This window comes from Sitophilus oryzae, unplaced genomic scaffold (assembly GCF_002938485.1).
Source record: "Sitophilus oryzae breed Bouriz unplaced genomic scaffold, Soryzae_2.0 scaffold_1002_pilon_pilon, whole genome shotgun sequence".
In the NCBI taxonomy this organism is placed as follows: Eukaryota; Metazoa; Arthropoda; class Insecta; order Coleoptera; family Curculionidae; genus Sitophilus; species Sitophilus oryzae.
Genome location: NW_022145619.1, coordinates 767103 through 792384, shown reverse-complemented (window position 1 = coordinate 792384; position 25282 = coordinate 767103). Strand labels below are relative to the sequence as shown.

The 25282-nt window shown below is 32.8% G+C and overlaps 1 protein-coding gene across 2 annotated transcripts; it reads left to right on the top strand.

Annotated features, from left to right (window-relative positions):
• The first annotated feature begins 56 nt into the window (after positions 1-56).
• On the top strand, positions 57-20683 carry LOC115887501. Of its 2 annotated transcripts, none has more exons than XM_030906992.1 (7): positions 57-346; positions 5731-11403; positions 11460-11603; positions 13923-14043; positions 14273-14485; positions 15938-16240; positions 19770-20683. In XM_030906992.1, exons 2-7 carry the CDS (start codon positions 5744-5746, stop codon positions 20103-20105), a joined length of 6777 nt encoding a protein of 2258 aa, XP_030762852.1. In that variant the 5' UTR covers positions 57-346; positions 5731-5743; the 3' UTR covers positions 20106-20683. The 2 variants fall into 2 exon arrangements, with proteins under 2 accessions (XP_030762852.1, XP_030762918.1); XM_030907058.1 differs by lacking the exon at positions 57-346 and adding an exon at positions 1483-1649.
• Positions 20684-25282: the final 4599 nt, after the last annotated feature.

Genomic DNA, 25282 nt, shown 5'->3' with positions numbered 1-25282 from the left:
ATAATTTGTCATATGTTTTTTACGTTACGCAACCCACAAAGTAATTTGAAATACTTACGTTTTAAAAATATATAATTTTATAATAAGTATATACCTATAATAACTGTGTCGAAGATAATATTAGTTATACCTATATGAATAAGAATTCAGAAATTCATTTCTATCACTAATCACTAATTTCACGATAAATAAACAGAATATGTCAGCCGCCATATTGTTTTACTGGACAGGCGGCCATGCTGTGCCATGCCGGAAGATTTATTTTTTAGTGTGCGCGTTGTGTTTATCTTGTGTTATTTAAACAGTTAAAATGCTTATATAATACCTAGTTCACATTTGTTGTTAGGTAAGTAATAAATTAGATGTATTTTCTTTCTTACCAATCTATATTTTTATATAAATTTGTTATTAGCGTTGATTTCAAGTAGGAAGCCATTTTAGAAAACAAGTTTTAACATAACCCTACCAAATAATACTGACAATCACAGTTAAGATGTTTTCTTCTATTTGAAGATGAAGTTACACCTAATTAATTTATTAAAATATCATGCAACAAGGAATAATTTGGAATAATGCAATGTATTTTAAGTATAATAGTATTTTAAGTCAATGACAACAAATTCCTATTTTGACCATTTCTTGTCGTCATAACATTTTTGTAAATAAAATAAATGAATTTATAGGCATATTTATATACGTTTGTTTTACTTAAAGCTGGATTTAAAGCTCCGTAACTATTTGACTTCATACAGCCAAAATAAAGCATAGTTTTTATGTGTATGCATTTTACACATATTTTACAGAATCGTTCTTGCGAAAAAAATGGCGCCGTCGATTTTAAGAAGTCGGAATTTAATATTTTTATGGAGGATAAAAGATATTATGTTTGTCTGAAATTCAGACTCTGAATTTCTTGCACATTGTTGTCAGATTGAAACGATCGATATTCGGATACCTAACCAATCGTTAAAACTTGTTTTTGCTTTTAACGAATTACACGTGACGCCATATTGTTGAGTTTAGGAAGTATGGTTAGTTGTTAGTTCTTTCTATCTTTCGGTTGTCCATGAATTCTGTTCTTTATACCTACCATATGATCAAAAAAACGGCGTCTAGTTGGCTTGGAAATGACAATCGATGACATTTCCCATATAAAATGGCATCGATCTTCATTTCGTAGTCATCGCTGACACCGTTTTTTTTTCGATCATATTGTATTATTACTATTACTATATTATTTATGGGTTTGTCATTTACTTAATGTTATATACTATAAGTTTAGGAGAAACTAGCGTATAAGAAAACGATCCAAATAGATTAGACGAATATTTCTGAACAAAATCTAACCAAGAATTTGTTTTGAGATCAATGACTAGAGAATAAAAGAACGAGTGGCGCGCATATATACGGGATGAAACAAAATTTGTAATGTTAAATTCTGTGGTTAAATTGTAGGACGCCATTTTTTGGTGCCAAACAAAGGAGATGTCACCATTTATTAAGTATGACCATTTTGATGGGACAATTTTAGTAGTTTTCAACTCTTTGTTGTGTGTAGTGAACTTTATATTAACTTTATTACAGTGGTGATTTGTTCAGCTTTGTAAAAGCCGCAGCGATAAGAAAGATCCAGGAATTACGTTTCTTAGGTAAATAAATCAACAATTAATTTTCTGCTTTTTTTAATGAATTTGATAATTATTTTTCTATTATACTATCGACAGATTGGGCATAATAGTCCAGACTACTTTTGTAGTTTTTTTTTGTTTTGTTATGAACGTTAATCCTTTTTTGTTCAAATGATTGGCCCACAAACGAGACAACTTTAATAGGCTCTAAAATCGCGATATCACAGCGACCGCTTCGGGATCGAAGGGTCACAGGTTCGTGTCCCACGAATATAGAAACTTTTTATTATTTTTTTACAGCTGTCGGTAATAGCAGGTGGGTTGTAAAGTTTCACGGTCTGGCTAGATGTAAGAATTAATCTAAAATTATTTTTTTCGTAAATAACGTAGGTAATCTTCGTGTTTTTTGTCTTTTCTTTTTTTTTTCTTAAAGTAATGATCAAAAAAGTGAAAACTGACAATGCTGCAAGCAGTGAGTACGTGATGTTAGAGCTTTATGACAACTTTCCTAAATCCGAGATTTTCTCGGGAATACTGGACGTCTGGCAACCCTACGTAAAAGAGGAGTGTCCACCATAGGCGTAGCCGTAACTTTTATCAAAAATATAAATAAATAAAGATTATTACAATAAGTCTAATAATAATTCGTACCATTAAGTACTGAATTAAATTTTGTAAATTAGCCAATTTAGTCGACGCGTCTGGTCTTATTTACAAATTGAATTTTGTGAGCTAAAAAAATGAAAAATCAATTTTATTATTAAATGGCTGAAGGCAGACACGTAAAAAATAAAACTAAAAACCATTGAATAATAATTTTAAAGAAATATTTGGGAAACAAAATTGTAATTTTTATCTAATATTGTATTTTTATATTATCCCTCTGGCACTGCACTGGCCAAAGAGCTTTTGGTGTCAGCTGGAAACAATTTGGTTTCTGGTATGGGTTCCTGGTATAATTGGTCTTTGTATTCTTTAGTCATTGATAGGGATGGGATTTTTTTCGATATATCAATAACTATCGATAGTTAGCCATATATCGAATTACATAGGTGACTTTAAAATTATCGATATATTGATACTTTTTGATATATTGTTGCCTATCAATATAATGCCACTTATCGACGAATAGCATTTCCGTAATTATCGATTATCGATAACTATCGATATATCGAAATTTATTTTTGTAGTTATATTTTTATTTATCTTTTTAAAAACCTAGATATTACGTATTTGAGTATTTGAACATTTTAGGAGTATTGTATAAAATGTATATTGTTTAATAAGCTGTTCCTTAAAATAACAGAGCTACCCCCCATAAATAATACATAAAAATATTTTTTATAAAGATGCATATAGTAAATAATAATATTGTTAATCTCTCTAAAAAATCCTATATGGGTTTTTCGCCACTGCAAGAAAATCTACAAAATTTATAGAAAACATTTTTATTTAAAACAAATTTATATTAAACATTATGATATAATCACAGAATATACTAACGAAAAAGAAGCCCAAGTTCCTTGTAATAAATCGGTTCCATTTTCGTAGCGCCATCTCTCGACAAGGCTGACATTTACAGGTTAGCCAAAGGGGTACGGGGCCGGGGGGAATTGTATGTAAAATACACTTTTTTATTTTAATTATTTTTATTCGCTATTTGCAATTTTATTTTTAAAACATATTATCTGAAACAATCACATACTATGTCTTAAAAATAAAATTACAAACGGAAACAAAAGGAATTAAATAATCTGAAAATCTACAAAGTTTATTGATAAAAAAGTTAGGCTATGCAAATTGATATATTAAGTATAACCTCTTTGGTATAACATTGTTAAACAAACATTAACAAATCATAACATATCAGATCATAGAACTAGAAAAAGTACTATTACATAAAAACAGGTGATAAATACTTCAAAATTAATTTTAACATAATATCAAAACCGAAAAATCAAACTGCAAACACAACCACACTTATCACAAGAGAAATTAACACACACTTCCGCGGCAAGTGTCCAAGAAAGACTGATCATTCTGATTGGTCCGGTCCGGTCGTAGCTCACGTCGTATTGTCGGTAAGCAAAACCCTGTCAAAAAATCTTGACGATCAGCGCCATCACCCGTCATAATTGGGAAACTTTTGCTGGAACCATTTTGAATATTTCACTTACATGGCCCTGGATATAATGTCATTTTAACAGAACGTCAACGGTTTTTGTAGACGTATCTATAGTTTATTTTCTTTATTCTTTGTATTTTTTTTTCGTCCGAAGACGGAAAGAGAAAAACTTTCCGAAACGTTAAACATTTTGTTGTTCGTTACGCAAATTTGTATATCTTTAAACCTAACTTCTGACAAGTAGTTTCCGTTTGGGATTAACGCCAGAAATGTTTACATAAAATAACTTTTATTTTGTAGATTTTCTTGCAGTGGCGAAAAACCCATACAGGATTTTCTGGAGAGATGAATCCGCCACATAGGTATAGACATTTTTTATAATATTGTTAAGTACAAAATTTTTTTTTTATTTAATATTATTTACTCCAATGACTAAAGAATATTAGGACATGTAACGCTCATATACGGGCTGCAGCAGAATTTGTGACTTTAGACACCATTCTTTTGATGGCAAACAATTAATCATCATCTTTGCACCAGTGACAATTTTAGCGATTTTTAATAGTTTGTGTGTAGTGAACTTTGTATAAACTTTATTAAAATGGGTGATTAGTTGTTCAGCTTTCAAGTGTAAAAGCAGCAGCGATAAGAAAGAGCCAGGAGTTACGTTTCATAGGTAAATAAACAGTCCGCTCCACCTTTTTAGCGCTTTCTTATTGAATTCGATAATTATTTTTCTGTTATTATATGTACTTGATGTGTCCTATACGTCGATACTAGTTTTGTACCTTTTGTTAACATTTTAATACGTTTTTTCGTAATTAATTAGTATGATACCAACGTATACACCATAGGCGTAGTCAAAACATTTATCAAAAAATATAAATATCTCTTCAAACAGCTAGGTTAAGAAAAATATGTGCCACGCCACTGTTTGGTGACATCGTCACCATTTGCTCTCGGGTGTTATTTATCCTTGGATTCTTTAGTCGTTGATTTACTCTTACAAGATGAATTTACAAGCAAGACTATATAGATTAGAGATGAGCAACAAATCGCAAACTGCGATTCAATCGCAGCAATAGATGCGATTGGCTCTCTTAGGAAACTGCGACTGCGATTTTTTCTATTTGCGAGTTTCATTTTAGGCAACCAATATTACTATAGTTGCGATTTTGATGAGACTGTGATTTTGTAAATAAGGACCTTGATAACCTTTCTCTGCGAGTTTGAATTCTTAGGAGTTACGATTTTGTTGAGTAAACTGAGATTGAATTTTTTTCATTCAATTAATGACATGCTAATGTTTAAGGGACAATTCTTGAACCTATTCAAAGAAAGAAAAACTTCATATGAATGTATATCATAAACATTTTAACTTTTGAAATACAGAGTGCAGAGTGGTAAATTAAAAAAAAACGTTTTTCAATAATATCTCTGATGTTATAGATATATTTACGATATTTAATACACGTCTACAATGCATAAAACTAATTTTTTTATGTACAAAAAATTTATTATTAATGTTATTTTTTCTATACAGGTTGTTAACTCAACAGTTACTTATAGGGGAACAGAATGGCAACACTGCCTATTGAGAACGCATTCACTTATAGGGTTTTCTGCCGACTCGTCCCGTCGCGTTGTCTATCGACGAGCGGGCCGAGGTTGCCATATTTCAACCATAAAGCTCTTGCCGCGAGTAATAAACAAATTAACAACCTGTATATTTAATTTAAACCACCCAAATGACCTGATGTTTACCCCAAAAATAAACACGTTTTTTTTGTTGATGACGCACTTTTCTATATACACTTTTCTATATATCATGAGAGCTTGGCATGAATAATTCACCATGATCTTACTTAAATGATTTGCTAATGATACTGGACGATCACTTGAAAAAATTTGATGGTTTATTTGGTTTAATATAAGGATTAGAGTATTGTCGATTCTATTTTTTTTTCTGTTTTATAGACGTATTACAACCATGGAAGAAAACACCATAGACCTGACCGATCCTCTGGAGGAGCTTTTGAGGAGAACCGGTTGGACCCCTGAATATCTTCAAGAACGGCTTGTAAAAATGACTCGGAAAAACGTTAAGAAAGCAGAGGAAAAAGTGCCTTTGGAAGAGATTACTCTCAGTAATCTACTGGGTAGTAGTAAATTCTCAGGCTCAGAAGAAATTCAAGAAGCTTCAGATTGTATAGTAGTTTCAGATGAAGAAGATTCTACTAACAGAAAGAATACCGAGCACGGAACAAAAAATGGTTCAGAAAATAATTCTGATAAATTTACCATAATTGACGTAACTGATGACAGCCTTCCTGAAAAGACTGAACATTTAAATTTAGTCAAGGAAGGCGATCTTGTAAAACAAAAGGGAGGAGTTTCAACTAATATTGTTAATAATACTGAAAATATTATTAATTTGAGTAGTGATAGTGAAGAAGAAAGTGCCAGTATTTTATCTGATAAAATCTGTGGTGATATTAAAACAGATGTTTATGAAGAAAAATCTGTTTGTATAACCCCTGATTATAGTCATACGAAACCAAAAACGTCGGTAATAGACAGGGAAATTGAAATACAGCATTCTAAAGAGATAGATTTTGATTCAAGCCATAGTAAAACCAATAAATCAGTCGATTCACATATTCCGTTAAATGAATGTGATATTAAAACAGCCGTTAATGAAGAAAAATCTGTTTGTATATTTCCTGATCATAGTAAAGAACTTCCAAAAACGTCCGTAATAGATGAGGAAATTGAAGTACAGCGTTCTAAAGAGATAGATTTGGATTCAAGCCATAGTAAGGTCAATAAATCAGTTGATTCACATATTTCGTTAAATGAATGTGATATTAAAACAGACGTTAATAAAGAAAAATCTGTTTGTATATTTCCTGATCATAGTAAAGAACTTTCAAAAATGTCCGTAATAGATGATGAAATTGAAATACAGCGTTCCAAAAAGGTAGATTTTGATCCCAGTCATAGTAAGTATAAAGTAAATGAAACAATTGATTCACAAGTGCCGTTAAATGAATTACAAAACGTTAACTCTTCTAAGATCTCTGATAATTCAAAACAAATAGAAGAAAAATGCCAAAGTCTAATTACAACCGAAAATACTAGGGTATCAAGTGTTTCTGAAGAAAAACGAGATATTGAAGAATCAAAATTAGAAAAACTATGTAATAAGGGAAGTGAATCATCTGAAGAAAATTCGGCAGAAAATTACACACACGATAGTCTTAGCCATATAAGCGACGTATCGGATAACAAACCTTCAACGTCAGGGAATGACTCCAGTCCAAAAACAATGAGTCAGGAATGTGTTCAAGGTTCAAGCAGTATAAATTTGGTTGATGTTAATGATTCTAAATGTAGTAATCCTGATGAGGAACCAATTGATGATAAATTGACAGATAGCAAAAATGATGTTGAATCTGAGTTTGAAGTAGATTGTAATGATGAGCAGGAAAGTTCCGACAATTTAGAAAAAATTCGAGAAAATTTGAGGTTGCAACTATCTAACCTAAGGAATCGAAAGAAAACTAACCCATTGGATGAAATAAGAACTCGAGTAGTGGACGCGGAATATACAAGAAAACTAACTTTAGGAAGTTATATATCAGAGAGAACCAATCTAGCATCAAAATACAGTTGCAAAGATAAACCTTCGGAAGAATTTGAAAAATCACCTGAGACGGAAAGTGATGAACGAAATATTTCTACCGTTTATAACGAAATTCGAAAAATAATCAGTAAAAAGAAGAGTTCCGATACCTTATCGGATTTTAAAATAGCGGATAACCCAGCTTACACTCCGCTGATAAGTACCCAGAATACTAATAAAGATATACCGCAAATTGCCAAAAGTTCAGTAGATTTAGAAAATAACTCCGATAGATCTATGTCTGATTTGATTAAAAAAGAACTGGGTGCGCCTGTTACCGATCAGATTTCCCCATTTCTTAGTAATAGCTTAGACGAGTTTCTAACAGATGCGAAACTTAACGTTAGCTATGAAATACCTAAGTGCTATGCCGAGGAAGGATTGCGTCAACAACACGATAACGTAACAGTGATGCCGACAGTTGCTTCTCAAGTAAATACCGGAAAAGAAAAACAGAAGCAAGAAAATATAAAATACAAACCAAAGACTTTAGCTGAGAAAAGAAGACTGCTTGAAAAGGAGTCGCTAAAGCATATAAAACAATTGAGAAAACATAGGAATATAGAAAAAAATAAGCACCATAGTTACGTTATGTTTAGAGATAAGAAATTGTTTGTTAAAACAAAAACGCTACCGAAATGTTTAGCTAATATCGAATCTACTATTTTACCATCGGTTAAAAAAGAAGATGGGCCCCAAGAAATCAAGAAACCATCGCTGTTGGAAGATTTTCGAAGGAAAAGTTTGGAACTAACAAAATACAAACCTGGACCATTAAGTAAGAAGCCCCATCTTCAGAATCATGGCTTAAATTGGTCGACACTTGTTAAGAAATTACCCAGAATAATTTTAGATGTAACTCCGCAGATTAACAAACCGCTACCGAAAAATTTGCTTCATTTATTGCCAAAATGGGATGGTAATATCACAGATTCCCAATTAGATTTTGCCTTGTCGGTGGTTAAAGATAAGCGAGGTGATGGAACATCTAAAACATGCTCATTTGAAATACCTTACGAACACGATCAGGTGTATATTCTTGTTAAAAAGAAACATTTGAATACTAGGTTAATTAGTTTAGAAGATTCTACTACCGCAAATATCGAAGATGAAGTGCAATCGGTTATGCATAAGCTTCTGAATTATGTTGAAATTAATGCAATATCTCCATATTTAATAAAACAAACGGAAAATATACAGGAAACACCTCATGCTATTACTAATAACGACACGTTGGTTAAGCGTAAAAAACGTTCCAAAGTAGATTTAGAATTGTCAAGATTGAACTGTAAACTAATCAATGTTGAAGTGGATGAAAACGATTCGAACCAAAAATGTACCAAAGAATACTGCACATTAGGTTGCGTATGCAAGTCACTTCAATGTGATACTCTTATCGGAATGCATTGTCGAAAAGTAGAATGCATGTTTGAATGTTCCTGTCCGCAACGGAATATTTTCATTGATCCTTTAATAGAACAAGTTCCTGCTGGAACCGGCTTGTTGTCCATCGACACAGTCAGTAGAATTGAAGACGAAGCGAAGAAGGATTTAGCAAAAGAGGAAAAAGAGTTTACTCAAACTGTGATATGTACTAAAAACAGAGCGATCGTTGTGGGTTGTGAGAGTAAATCCAGAAGAATTTCTAAATTACCCAAAAAATATTCAAACTTCTTTGACGAGGAAGATTCTGTCGAAGCTTCAAAAGATTTAAACAAAAACAAACTGAAAACTGAGCCACAATGCAGTGTGGTTCTCGACAGGTGGGATTTTTCCGATATAATTCCTTATTGTTTAGTGCATTCTTTACACAATTGTTTTTGTAAAGGTCGGGCTACGTTTAAAGATAAAGTCATCAAGGAAGAAGTGAAAAAATCTGTAAAGATAGAAAATATACCTAAAAAACAAATCACCATCAATAAAACTCCCAATGTGAGTATTGATAATATGAAAAAAGAAAAACCAGAGGAATCGTTGAAAAATGATATTCGTAAAGCGGCCATTATCAAGAAAGAACATAATATAGACAATGGCCAAACTCTTTATTCCGTCACAGGCAGACCAATTCGGAAAAATAGAAAAATATACGATTCGGACTTTGTCTGTGCCGGTACTCGGGATAGTACTCGTTCAGATGACAAGCAAGATTCTGATAATGAAAAAAAATTCATCCGACCCCTAAAGTCGCCAAAAACCAAATTCATCGAGTTACCTCAAAACGTAAGGAATAAACGTAAGGCAATGGTTGATACCGATAATACTCCTTACAGTGAACAAAATAAGAAAAAAACAAATCCGTACTCTAATGACTTGAAAATTGAAAATGTTTGCGACAAGTCTACTCTGGATTGTTCTAGAACAAATGGATCGGTCACCTATTCAAATACCTTTAAAAAATTCAGTAAACTCGCATTAAAGAATGATTTCGTTAACGTAACCCAGTTAGATTTATCTCCAGATAAGGATGATAAACGTTTGTCGGAATCTGACAAACTTAAAATAGAACTAGTCGAGAATAAGAAGACTAGTAGTAGAACTGTTCTTAGGAAATCAATTTCTACTGATTGTGAACAGTCTAATTGTATATCCGGTTGCACGTGCCCCACTTTAACAGGCTGTTCAACTAACGACAATTCTTCGAGCGATAAAAAACGTAAACGTAAACAGGAAATGCTCGTTAGGTCGGATGATATAATCGAAATAAAAGATACTTCTCCACCACAGAGGCAGAGGATTGTTAATCCAGTATTTGATGGAGAAATTATCGTCCGAGATGGTCAATTAAAACTGACCGAAGATTACGCTAGGATTTTACCTTGGAGCGCTCTACTTCAAGGTTTCATTTCCAGAAAAATTAACGTTTATTGTATATTCAACTCTCCCTTAAAACTGGTTATAACCAAAGGCGTGAAAATGTCGGGACTAAACGTTAAGGATATTTACAGTTACGGAAAAAAGTTCGTGGACATCCCCATTAAATCGAAGAATCCCTCTTTTATCAGACAGTCAGAAAACGTGCAGGACATTATAAAGTGGTTACTCTCCGGAATACTACCTTTGACCTACGAAAAAACCAGTTTGGCGTTTTTGCTGGTTCAGATTACGCCTCATCATTTCGAAGTGAGAGGTATATGTACTCAGAAAGTAAATAATACGCCTAAGAATGACAAGTGGATTAATTCAAGGGAATCGATAGATTTCTCTGATCAGATCGTCGAAGTGAAACATAGAGGCCTGAATAACATTATCGGGTCGTTGTTTATCAAAAAAGCAATGTTCCCTTTAAAAGATCTGTTCGGAGAATTCGGATATTACAAAAAAAGTTTGCTTATGTCCGCAGATTTACCTGGAATATCTGACGTGGAAAAATGGAGGGTAGTTTTTTTGAACGAAAAATTCGAATATCTATATTTCAAAAATGTAAATTATTCTATAAAATACATCGACCTGCTTAGACTTACGGCCCTTGCGAAAGAACATAAATATACGTTAATTTTAAAAAATAACTACATCAGAAGATGTTCGACTCATAACTTATTCGGTTTGTATATAAGTCGCAAATATTCAGACAGAATATTCATCGGTCCGTATCAAATGAGCGACTATAGTGAGGATGTAGAAACGTTAAAATTAATTAATAAATCGTTGGTCAGTAAGGAATCGCTGAATAAAATGAAAGGAATGACTGCTACATGTGGCTGTTGGATGTATGAACCGAAAAAAATAGACACACCAACACCAACGCAATCATCCGTTGAAAAACCTTCCTCGGATTTGAAAAAAGAAAGTAGTACTGAACTTTCGCCTACCAAAAACATAAAAACTGATAAAAATGAAACATCTGAGATTTTAAACGTATCTCCCCGAAAAAACTTAAAATCTAAAAATCACCATATCCTAGTTCATAAAGGATACTCGATCACTATAAGAAAATCTAAACCTAGAAGTCCCACTGAATTTAACAGGTATAGGTGTTTAGACAATACAAAAAATTATTATAATACGATAATTTTTTATGTAGGTTTTTAATAACAAATATCCCACAGTTCGGTTATTTGGGAGCGTACCAGCTAGATGATTCCAATATTTTAGAGGTGTCGTGGCCTTTTGAAGAAAAAGTGCTTCAGTTTAAAAATTCTGACCATGCACTGGATTTCCTATTAGAGTAAGTATATGTTTTATACAGAGTGGCCCGAACTGCATTCGGGAAACTGCGACAGCATATTCTGTCGATAAAAATTAGTAAAAAAGTTCCTATAAATGCATATCCTAATGCTTCGTTTCGGAGATGAGTGTAGAAGTTTGATTTTTATTTCCATTTTTTCCAAATAATTTTTGAACTAATGTCGATATATCTGGGTGTTTTTTGACATTAGAAATTTGGGGATTTCAATATCAATATGACTCCTACTTGTAAGGGGCGGCGCCTTCATGTTTTTTAAATGTAATGAAGAGTAATAACTTTTCATCCGTACCTGTATAAAACTACTGACTGAAAAAAATATACATTTCCGATATTTTTAAGTAAAAAAGGCATCTTGGTAAAAACCGCAACGTGCAACTGTTCTCAAGAAATTTGGAATGGAAATTATCCATACATGTCATCACTGACAAAAAATAAACATGTTGTCTAGATAGTTATTTGACTGAAATTATAAATCTGGGAAGTTTTTATTATTTTAAATTAATCATAATCTATTCTAGGAAAATTATGATGAAATAGTTAAACACCAATTTTCGTCCATATATCGACGTTAGTTCAGATATTATTTTGAAAAAATCGAAATAAAGATAAAACTTCTACACCCTGCATCTCCGAAACAAAGCATTATAGGACATAAACTTATACGAACTTTTTTACTTATTTTTGGCTGCAAAATATGCTGCCGAAGTTTCCCGAAAACAATCCGGACCACCCTGTGTATTTTTTTTACAATACAGGGTGTCCTAGAAATATGTGCCAATATTTTAACTAGAATATATCGGCCCCTGAAACAAGCCTATTAGGTTTTTTTGCGAAAAAAAAATGTTGAAAATTTTATATTTTTCTTGACTTTTCCGGGAAATTTTATAAGACTTTTTATAGTTCAGTCATTGGGGATTTTTGCTTGGAAAAAAGTCCGGAAGTTTTGCAACTCTGCAGGTTTATAGGTTTTGGGGTCCCTAACTAAAATCCATAAAATGCACATTTCCAGACTTGCCGCCGGCGCCCAAAATCGGTATTTTGTAAATATCTCGAAAACTATGCGTTTTTCGCAAAAATTTGAGGAGAGCAAAATTAAAGAGAATAAAATTTCTTATAAAAAAGGTTCTATGGAAATTTTCGCGAAAGTCAACCATTCTCTGGAAAAAATCTTTGGAAATTTTACAATTTTGCTTAAAGTATGATATATTATGTATAGTCGATTTTCCGACATCAAATGTCGATTAGGGTTCACTAAAACTAGTTTTAGTTTAGTTTCTTCAATTTAGTCATAAAACAGTGGCATATCATTAATTTGTTTAATATAATAATAATTAATTTATGAATAATTAATTGTCGTGCTGGACAGCATTCATTGCGAACTTACCACCAGGTTCAGCATTGGTCTGGTTGTACCAAAGATGCCGAAGAATGGGGTTGGAAGAAAACAAAAACAGGCATTACTCCAGTCACAACGTTGACAGATCCAGCTCCAAAATCCCTATTGCTGAACCAGACTAATGCTGAACCTGGTGGTAAGTTCGCAATGAATGCTGTCCAGCACGACAATTAATTATTCATAAATTAATTATTATATTAAACGAATTAATGATATGCCACTGTTTTATGACTAAATTGAAGAAACTAGTTTTAGTGAACCCTAATCGACATTTGATGTCGGAAAATCGACTATACATAATATATCATACTTTAAGCAAAATTGTAAAATTTCCAGAGATTTTGTGCCTAAACGGTTGACTTTCGCGAAAATTTCCATAGAACCTTTTTTATAGGAAATTTTATTCTCTTTAATTTCTCTTCAAGTTTTTACGAAAAACACATAGTTTTCGAGATATTTACAAAATACCGATTTTGGGCGCCATCTTGGCAATATGGCGGCGCCGGCGGCAAGTCTGGAGATGTGCATTTTATGGATTTTAGTTAGGGACCCCAAAACCTATAAACCTGCAAAGTTTCAAAACTTCCGGACTTTTTTTCAAGCAGGCCCCTTTTTTGATCCCCAATGACTGAACTATTAGTGTCACTTGTCTATTCACTTGAGGCGTCGAATAAGGTGAAAAAACTCCTTAATAGCCGGTTATCGCCAGCAGCGGTTCTCAAAATATTGCTAGTATTTTCTTTTAAATTTTCAAAGTTAAATAACTCGATTATTTTCAATTTATTTTAAAATGGTAAAGAGCAAAGATGTTTCTTTTGACCAGATCTACCACCCCTTAAAATATCCGCACATTTCTGGGAAACCCTGTATATGGACCCTATTTTTATTTTTTTTATTTACAGGCGTTTCAATCAGCTGTTGCAACCAGTTCCAGAAACGTTTAGGATTCAAATTAAAGTTTTATTTAATCTAGATTTAGAGGAATACAAACCAGTAGATGCGAAAGTTTTAAACGGCCATTGTGTGAGTAATAAATTTGTTATATAAAATTAGAATTGGATAATATCGATACGTTTTAGCAGGGGCGGCTCATTAATAAGAGCGCCCGTGCACGCGCAACAAAAACCAAGAAAAATGTGATTTTAAAAAGTAAAGAGCATTTCCACTATTTTTTTATTACTGCCGTCATTTTGTCACATTATAATTAATCACCATTAACAAAACTATACTTCACATTATTTTTTTATTATAGATTTGCGGAGACTTTGGCACATATAATTTCAAAGAATTAACCGACGAATTTTGTAGAACGGAGCTTAAGATATCTAAAGCGGAAATTACGCAGCTTTTCTCTAAACGAGCTCAAGCTTACATTATAGATAAAATACAGGATTTAGCGGATCTAGTTGGACTGAATCAGTTCTCAGACAGAGAAAACTACAATATGCGTAATATATTGTCTAAGGTTTGTATATTTTCAAAGGGCTTCTATAAGTTATACACTACTTCTCGATTTAAGTGTATTTTGCATTAGAGGTGGGCAAAGATTGAACGAGTATTAAAAATGAATCGTGAGATTCGATTCACCGTTTAGAATACGGTTCATACGGCATATTTATGTAGCAGGGTATCAATAGACTCGAACAAAATCCCTAAACAAACATCATGTATATAAAATGCGAACGATGTGAAAGTTATTTACAAAAAAATATATCTATTTGTAGGCTTGGTGCATTTCAGTTGATTTCAACAAATTCCGACCGCAGTGCTTCAAAGGCAGAAATCAGAAATTATCAGTACGTGTTGATGTTACAGATCATGTTGACAGCATTAAAATTATATTGAAATCGTGGCTTTGTCATAATATTTAAGTATTTTAGTTTTTTTTGCTAGTGCAGTTATTGAGACACTCAGGTACGAGGTTTGTGTGATGTAACGCTGTTTCGGGTAGTAAAAAATAAGTGAAAAAGAATTCGAACTAGGTGTCGCGCGTCGTGTAGTGTTGTGATAATTTCAAATGTTAATAAAATTGCCAAAAAAGTGTTAACGCATAAAGGAGAGCGGAACTAGGGCGTTATTGGTTGCAATAACATTCAATAACTCAACTTTCCCGGATATTCAACTCTCCCGAAACAATATTTTATAAGTTCATAGTTTCTCACACCCATTTGATCAAAAGCAAAAATGGATTCAAGCTGTTCGACGAAACAAGTGAGTAAACAAAGTGCTCGTTACATAATCAAAAAATGAAATAGACATATACTATGAGAGGATAAAATATAATTTGCAATATTAATGGTATACTTTTTTAATCGACTAGTGATTAAATGTTTTATGAACTACTTTTAAAATTATAATTATGTACCTTTAAAAAAATTCATTATAGCCGAAATAGGCCCAATTATGACCCCACTAGCAAAACCGGTGATTAAAACTATGCTCGCTACCCCCACTACCGTAGTTAAACTCATCTAAAAAGTTTTTTTAGTTGGAATAATAAATTATAATACAAGTTAGACCTTTTGAAGATATCAAAATATTTACTTTTTTATTTTTATTTTTAGAATTTTCACCAATCATACTTACTAACACTTTTAGAATAATTATATAATAAATTGTTCATATACTCGCTATTTAAACCTGTGTATTTGTATATACTAGTTGTTTACGATATTCTCCGAGGATGGCAGCACCGGAGGAGAATGTACCAAGCCTATACTGTGATACGCGAAACGTGTTTGTTTGGTTTGTAGTTTGTTCAAGTGAAGGAATCGTAAGAGTCGACTCATTATGAAAAATCGATTCACTAAAAATAATCGTAATGCCCATCACTATTTTGAATGCTTAGCCACGGGTTGACCTACAATCGTTCATAATATTGTATCTGGATTGTATTTTAATAATTTATACATTTCAGGCAAAAGAGGTGATAAAAACGGCGGAATCTCGTAATCGGGAATTATTTCAAGAAATCACAAAACAAGAAACTAAGTTGGCAGAGAATGTTACATATATCCGAACACTCGCCAGCGATCTGCCGGAAAAATATCGTAACATCGAATCTTGTGTACTAAATGACACGTTACAAATACGACCGTCCACACTGAACTCAAACGAGGTGGTGGAAATTATCGATGATAATGAACCTGACGAAGTAGACGATGTCATTTGGATACCGGAAGAATCAAATAATGCGGACAAAAGTGATACTAAAAAAGAGGTAAGTCCTATAAAATTTAAATTTATTCTGAAAAAATCTTATGATATACTAAGTAATTTCAATGTCAACATCGGGAGCATGTTTTGTTCTGCAAATAAAAACAAGTAAAAAAAATAATTTCATGTTCTAAAATACGTTGTTTCGGAGATACAGGGTATAGAAATTTAAAAATTTCATTTCCATATCGGATTTTTCCAAATCATTTCGGAAGTATATTAAATAGTTTGGTGAAAATTGGTATCTAGGTGTTCTTTGACATGAAAAATTTGATTTCGATGTCAAAATATAATTCCTGCTTGTAGGGGAGCCGCCTACATATTTGATAACTGTTTTGAAGAATAATAAATTTTCTCTGTACCCGTATTACACTAGTACTTACTTAAACACTTACTGAGTAAAAAATGCATATTTCGCAGTAGGTACCTATTTTACTTATAAAAGGTCTTTTGGTAACAATTGCTACGAGAAATTCTCCAGATATTTGGATTCGAAATTATCAAATAATATGTCATCATTAACAAAAATTGAACATGTTGACTAATTACATTGACTATTTCCGTTCCAGATGTCTTGAAAATGGTTGCTCGTAGCGATTTTTACTAAGAAGCCTTTTTTACGTAAAAAAATGAAGGAAATGTATATTTTTCACTCAGTAGTGTAACATATTATACTCAATAGTGTAACATATAGCAGTCATGCTTCAGGCACGGCATATAAATCACACGGCAGGCTAACTCGCTTTGGCGGGAACGCTACGCGCATATCCTCGCGCACGCCGCCATTTGCGTTTCCATCAACAGAAAGTAACCAGTGACGTAGTTTTTTCAGCGACAACACACAGTTACGGCAGATTCGAGTCAGTAGCGTGCGGCTTAATTTATTTTGATTTTTTCTTGAGTGATATATTTTGTTTTTGTTGTTTTATTTTTGTTTATTATGTGATATATTTGGTTTTTCTAGTTTTATTTTCGTTTCTTATGTAATATAGTTGCCAATAGGTGCCCGGTGGCGTAGAGGTACAGGCTCTCGTCTACCAATCTCAAGGTAGTGGGTTCGAATCCCACACCCGGCATTTCATCAGCCGACAATTTTTATTAAAATAAAAATGGTTTGGGTACCTAAGTCGACTCAGCCTTAAATGAGTACTTGGGATTCACAATCCTGAGGTAATAATAGGCGGTTGAAGCGTAGTGCTAGCCACATTACCTTCCTTTGTATACCGAACGGCTCTAGTATGGCAAGCTGTACCTTGCTACTCCCAAGGCGTCAAACGCTATATACGGGAGCTATTATTATTATTATGTAATATAATTTGTTTTAGTAGTTTTATTTTTGTTGTTCAATAAAAGTTTCTTTCTGTTTCCTAGAGATCCTATTAGGTATGTATATATGTGATTAATTATTTTAACATATTTTAGTTGTGAAAAAAAAAACAGTAGTATACATATTAGGACATTCAGCTAAATAGGAAGATCTAATTAAAAATCTTAATAAACTTTAATATTAGTAAGATTTAATGTTAAATATTTAGTAAAATAAAATTTAATGTTGTATCTAGAATCTAGACATTAAAAATTAAATTTAAAAATCATTATATTATTCATTTAAGTATAATTATAAAAATAAATAAAATGATTATATCGAAAATAAGTTAACAATACATTTTTAGGGCAAGAACATGGGCAATTGCAGCTAATAGAGAAGACTTGATTGAAGATATAAATAAGGCCCACAAGTACAGGTTGTGTTCTGTTCACTTTGAATTTAAAATGTTTACCAATTTACTTTGTAACCGTATAAAATACAATGCGGTACCTACTGTTTCCTGCCATGAAAAAAATAGAAGTTTCTCAAAAAAAATTGTGGATTTATTAATTTGTGAAATTTGAATATTGTTGCGGACCCGTGTGGACTCGACCTAACCTAACTATGTGTCCCGCCCTCAGATGACCTTAACATCGCATTAAAGAATAGACACAGTAATGATTCATTCGTTCGAGAAAAATGGAGTCCCACTGGAATGGACTAGTACATACGAGAACATTCGAAAACCTTCTCTACGCACCTAACGATCTATGGACTATTCTAGAGTTCTTTACCTGTCGGTATAAAAGCCGGCGGCTGTGGCCTACAGAGGGCAGTTATAAATATACCAGTGCAGTTGACGCGCTAAAATTCAAAATAAATTCTTAGTTATAAATCGTTTGTAAATAGTTCTATAAGTCTTTTATCGTTATTATTTTTGTTAATTAGTGTTAAATAAATAGTGTTTAAATAAATTGTGACTTTCTATCCACACGGAACCGACGAAAAACGTTACAATATTAATAAAATTTGCTACGCCCATTGATGGGCATAATTTGTACGTAGCCTCTTTATATTGTTCAATAAATATTTTATTGGTATTTCTTTAATTCTTGTTTGTAACTCCTGGCATGTTTTTTAATTTTATTGTCTATTCTCTACAGTGAAATATTTAATTAATTTTTTCATTTTTACTTTTGGAGAAGTATGCGCGGTTAACGATTCATTTGTTTGGACAAAAGTATTGTAAATAAAATTCAGTTTCAGTCAATTACAGTATTTTTTTAATACGACCCTGTCGTATTTTCTGAGAAATTTTTTGATACGTTTTAATCCGGCCCTGACTAGGAAACGATAATGGCGCCGACAAGGTCAAATTTTAGAGAAATTTTAAACAATGGAATCTGAGTAGAGTTGGCGTGCCGATTGTTTTATGTGCCGTGCTTCAGGGCCTCAAGCATCCCCCCCAGTTCAACCAAGTAATACGATTTCCTTAGTCACAAACGACTCTGGAGTATGTACTTTGAGTAAAATTTCTGGATATATATCCGTATACTGGATCCGCCCCTGGTCATACTGACCTCTAAATCAAATTTCTCACGTCAAAAAACACGCAACTTTCATCCAAATATCGAGGTTAGTTCGGAAATTATTTGGAAAAAACAGAAATAAAAATGAAACTTCTACTTTTTTACTTATTTTTATTACTTATTTGCAGATTATTTTGCCGAAGTTGTCCAAATACAATTCGGGCCACACTGTATAGATTATTTCTGAAAAAATCCTATGATATACTAAGTAATTATACCGTGTGATCGAAAAAAGAACGGCGTCCAGCTAGCTTGAAAATGTCGATCGATGACATTTCCCCGAGGGGTGTCTCACTATTGGAATTACATGTACATTTTCTAGGCAGTCGCTGGCAGTCATTGGCAGTCTTACGGCAGTCGCCTATAATAATTACATGGCAGTCATTAGGCAGTCTTCTTCGCAGTCATTGGCAGTCACTTGCGAGTAACATGATATTTTGGCAGTACATGTACATTTTTACCCAAGTGAGACACCCCTCGCATTTCCCTATACAATTTTACATATAAAATAACAGCGATCTTCAGTTCGTTTTCGTAGCCATCGCTAACGCCGTTTTTCTTTGATCTATCGATATATTTTCGTTTCTTATCAATATTTATTTATATTGTATTAATTTGTTTCTGAATTCTTTTAGCAACCTACAGACGTGAATTCTGGACAAAACTTGACTAATACTACACCAGAATGTGGTGAAGTTCAAGAAGATTCTGCTTTAAAAACACCAGTTCCGACGTTAAGAGTTAAAGCTCCGTCAGAACTAAATAACTTGGACAGTAATGATTCAAGTCAATGCATTAATGAAATAGAGATAATTTTTTCGAGCGATGAAGATACAGAACCTGATGAATCAGTAGAGGAAATTGACAAACCATTCACTGAACAAACAGACAGTGAAAATTTTATACCAAGTGGTGATATCGTGATTGAAGATAGTGAAGTAATAGGTTATAGGCATGTTATAAAGCTTTAGATATTAGAAACTAATATCTAAAGCTCGTTATAAACATACAAAGTGTTGTATCAAGTAAAAAAACTACCGTTGAAAGACATTTCCGATTCTGAGGAATATTTGAGTAGTTCTTTAAGAACTTAAATTATATAAAAAGTAAAATAAACTTTTTCACGATCATAAATAATTGTCCATTAAATTCAGTTGGCCCTTATAAAAAAATATATATTCTGTCCAACGAGTCTGTGAAGATTGCGACAGACGACATCCAAAAAATGACAGAAAATACAATTTACCTGGGAGTTAAAATAGAAGACACGACAGTCGTTGTCCTTGACTCTCTCGTTGGACAGACTATATCATTCTTTATTATTATTATATAAGTATAGTACTTTCAAAGTCACTGGGGCTCAACATTTCGGCTCTGCCTTTGTCGGCATCGTCTAGACTAGATAAACTGTCTATAGTCCGAAACAAATCCAAGTCACTTTGGAAATACTTTATATTTTTTGTTATATATAATTTCGTTTTGTTATAACACATTTTGTTTTGTTAATTAAAATAATTATTGTAAGGCTGTAAATTTGTAAATAAATATATCTGTCAGTCTCTAAATTTGGTTATTTTTATCATTAATTTATTATTACTAGTGATTTATCGTCTCTAACTCGAACTGTAATAGTAAATCGATTATAAAACATCGAATTTTCTTAACCAGTATGGCTCCACGGCAAAAATAAAAAAGACCAAGGCGCAGAATAAGTTGTAGTGATGGGATGGGTGATTAAATAAAACTTCAGTATATTTACTTTCATTTCTATATTTTGTTTTCAGCCTTATAAAACTATTTGATAGTTTAAAAATAGATCGCGTGTTCAATTTTAACAAAACAATATTTAACGGTTTGCCTTTCTTATAATTAAGTTCCCCTTTGTTGGTTATTCATAAGTATGTGCGTTCATTTTAAAATGCATGAAATGTATAACTCTGTACAATACTGTCACCTTACCAGCATTTAAGCTAGCTTATGATTTTTTAGTTACAAGATGTAATTTTACAGTGATTGCATACTGTGTCTTGTAAATCTATTACTACATTTATACATAAAAACTGTATTTTTACATCACAGAAATCCTAAAGAGGACGCTAGTTAAAAGCTGACAAGTTTACATGTTTTATGACGACATAAAAATCTTTGGGACACTCCTTTTAGTATCTTGAATCTGAGCTTTACGCCCACTTTACGCCTAATATTATTTAAAATCCATACGGATATTCGAGATATGATTGGTCAGTGCAATTTATACAGATATAATTATTCTAAATCGGTGTCTGGGTTCTCAGGTCTAAGGCAATAATAAAATAAAACCGTAAAATTGAAAAATCCAATATGTTAAAAAGAGACAAAAAGTGGGTTGATATAGTTTCTTCGACGGTCTCTCAACGTTACGTCATACCAAGGGGAGGCAAAGGTTAGCCTTGGGTCGAGATTTCCGTATGTACAGTACGTTTGCTGGATCTGTGTCTATGAAAGGAATGCGGACAAAAAACATTTAAATAAACAACAATATATTTTATACGTCGACTTGACGAGAACGTCACCGCAAATCGCTCCGCCCACGCATTTTATTGGCTACTTGCAAATTTGTCGAATGTTTATTGATGGGACGCGTCGTCTAATTTTTTACGAAAAACATCGAGAGAATATCGTTTCCCCTCTCACGGATACCCCGTAGCTACAGAACGGACAGACGTACTGTAAGAAGAGTACAATGCCGTTATAATGAACTGAACAAAGAGAGAACAGTAAAAACGTTGCCAAACGTATGAAATAAACCGAGAAACTGTGCACATGAGAAGGGGTTATAGCAGATTTTCGTCGTGGTCGACTGGTCGCCCCAATCAGTACTTAAAATTCTAAGAAAGTGTGTATATCGTGCGTTCAGCTTGGCGATTTAATTACGTCTCGTGATACTTTATTTGTTTATTTATTAACGAGTCGTAATTTTCCCTATAGCACTTGCACTTTTGGTAAAAATAAGTGGAATTGAGTTGGTATTCGACAGTGGTTGCGCTATTAGAACTCTGAATTCAAAAATCAATATCTCGAAATTCATTAGAAAATAATGGGTTGTAGTTTTTTTTTCAAAAAAAAATATATTTCTGCTATATTTTCTTCGCAGACAGTATTGCTATATTCCGTCGCAAAACCAGGCGAACCAGACCGGTATACTAAGGTAAAGAGCGGTTTCTAAAAAACATCGGTTTGATACGGAACGGTTTGGTAAAATACTGAAAACGTCAAATATTGACGTTTTCTAAATTTCAATACCTATATTATAAAATTTATCTATTATGCATTTTTAATGTACCCATAGATAAATGAAACAAGTTTAGATTGGAAAGTGCCCATAAGGACAATGTAAACACTATTTGGCGCTATTCTTGCAACGGTCGCGACCCAAAACTTTTGAAAATTTCGGAGCGGTTCGGCTTTTTCCGGAATTATATCGCTAAATATTGTTTATTCAAATTTATTATTTTCTTTTAATTTTATAAATTAAATACAGTGTGTTGCAAACAAGAAACTTTGTGCGCGTTCAGGGAACACAGCGGCTGACCGACCGCTGAGTATTTTACTCAGTGGCTGACTGTTTTTGCGTGTAAAAAGAGACCGTTGAGGGAAACCTCTTACTCAGCCACTCAGCCGCTGACCGTCCCTGAACGCGCCCTTTATTTTATATAAGGACATGTATAAAATACCTATGAAACATTGGAAACCGACGTTATGCCACGATCCACGATGGTTTTTGCAGTTCACAGTTCACAGCACAGCGTTTTAAGTTTTTAATGCCACTTTTTCACACAATTATCACCGGTTGGAGTAAATAAAACTTGAATTAAACTCACAAGATAGCAATAATTACTTTGAAAATGGACGCTATAAACACTTTTCGGAATTTCTTTAATGAGAGCGGTTTAGATTTTGAAAGATTTTATGATTCTTGAAGATTCTCACTTTAACAAGGGAAAATTATTTCTGTTTTTGTTTGCCGTTGTTCTTAGCGACCGCTATAGCAGCGCCAGATCGCATATAACGGTCGCGACCCAAAATAATTTCGCGACCTAAAATTTTTACGGGCTTTCCAATCTAAACTTGTTGCATTTATCTATGAATGTACCTATTCTCTGCTTTTACGTTTGCTTCTTCTTTTCATTGGAGTTTAATATTGAAAAGTACTTTATTAATAAACTGTTAAACTCGTTAGACAGCTCAAGTGAAGATTTGCAGGTCCAATATTAAAACAGATCAATAATAAATAAACAAATCTAATCAATATTTATATTTTTGTAGCTTACAAAACATTCACGATTACTTCTTGTCTTGTTTTTCATGTTTTCTTTAAATGTTCCTAACTTTAAGAAAATTATAAGTTTAAATGATCCTAAAAAGTCATTTTATTTAGTTAATGAAATTTATTTACCTTTACTGCCTACCTCCATTGCTTTTGGATGTAAATACAAAATATTACTACAAATTTTAGAAATTTAAATGACAATTTCACTCAAACTTCCAATATTTGCTTGATTTCTGTCACGTAAATGACACTGATTGACAAACAAAACCAGAAAAACCAGCCTTCTCGCGCTGGTTAGTTTGGTGACAGTTATAACCGAATTTTTCAGGAACCGTGTTCCGTAATGAGAAAACTTTTAGGAAACCGATAGAAACGGAACATAAAACCATAACCAAGGTAAGCAACGGAATACACCCTAACATTCCTCGCCGATGCAGCGTGAATGAACAAACTCTCCTCGTCAAGCTTATTCATTATTTTCGCTTATTTATTACCATACGATCGAAAAAAAACGGCGTCAAAAACGGCTGGGGAATGACAATCGATGATACTTTTTGCGAGGGCAATCTCTAGACTTAATTTACTAAAAATTGATATACAACCATTTACAGTCCGTCTATCCGTTTTGTAGCTACGAGGCATCCGTAAAGGGAGGAAACAATATTCTCTCAATGCGTCTCGTAAAAAATTAGACGATGCGTCCCATCAATAAAAATTCGGCAAATTTGCAAGTAGCCAATGAAATGAGTGGACAGAGTGTTTTCTGTCGCTTCTATTTAGGTAGGTATTTATAAAATATATTGCTGTTTATTTAAATGTTTTTTGTCCGCATTCCTTTCGTCGACACAGATCCAGTAGACGTACTTTACATACATTACAACTTTCTTAAGGCTAACTGGCAGTAAGCCCAATAATAAAAATAAAAAAGAGTACGGGCCAAGTAATGACGTCTAGGGCTTGACCTCGCCAAAATTATCATCGATTATCTTTTCATAGCCGTTTTTGACGCCGTTTTTTTTCGATCGTATGGTAGAATGCAAATGCGTATACTATTATATAAAATATAAATTGATAGCGTTTATAATTATTAATGTCACTGATATGCATTCAAATTTATATTTCAAAAATTCCATTCATTCAATTCCAAGTTCTCTTTAAAAAAAAACAAGTACGACATACACATTGCGGTGCTTAACATATTTTTCATAATATCATTGTATATATGTTAATAATTTAAAATTAATCGAGACTTGTTTGATTAATTTAGTCTCATATTACAAAATAAATAAATCTAAAGATAATATGAACAGCGAGAACGGTCCAATTACACCCAGTTCTCTGTTCTTATTGCTCTATTCTCAGTAATTTATACTAGTGAATATTATATTTAGTGAATTATGTTTTATTTTTTTGCCACTAAAATTATAAATTACAACACAATAAAGGCTTAACATACCTACAGTTCATACCAAATAAACTTTTAGTCACGTGATTAAGCTTAACCTGCACAGCGTTGCCCACTTTTATATATTTTCTTTCAATCAAACTATTTTAGGAAACAAAAATAAATTAATTGTAATACAGCTATTATTTACATCAATAAAAATTACCTTGTTAATAGCGCTTAAGGGGCATAAAGGGCCATTACTACCGCTTTCCCGTTCAAAATATTCTAATAAAGTTGCAATGAGTTTTTACAGCTATTAAGCTATCTTGTATACTTCGCACTAAAAGAGGTTCTAAAAAGAACGATGTTCAACTGCAAGGTCTGCTAGTAAACATTTGCAAGCTTAAAGTATCATAACACTATTTATTTAAACCAAAAACTCGTAATACCAA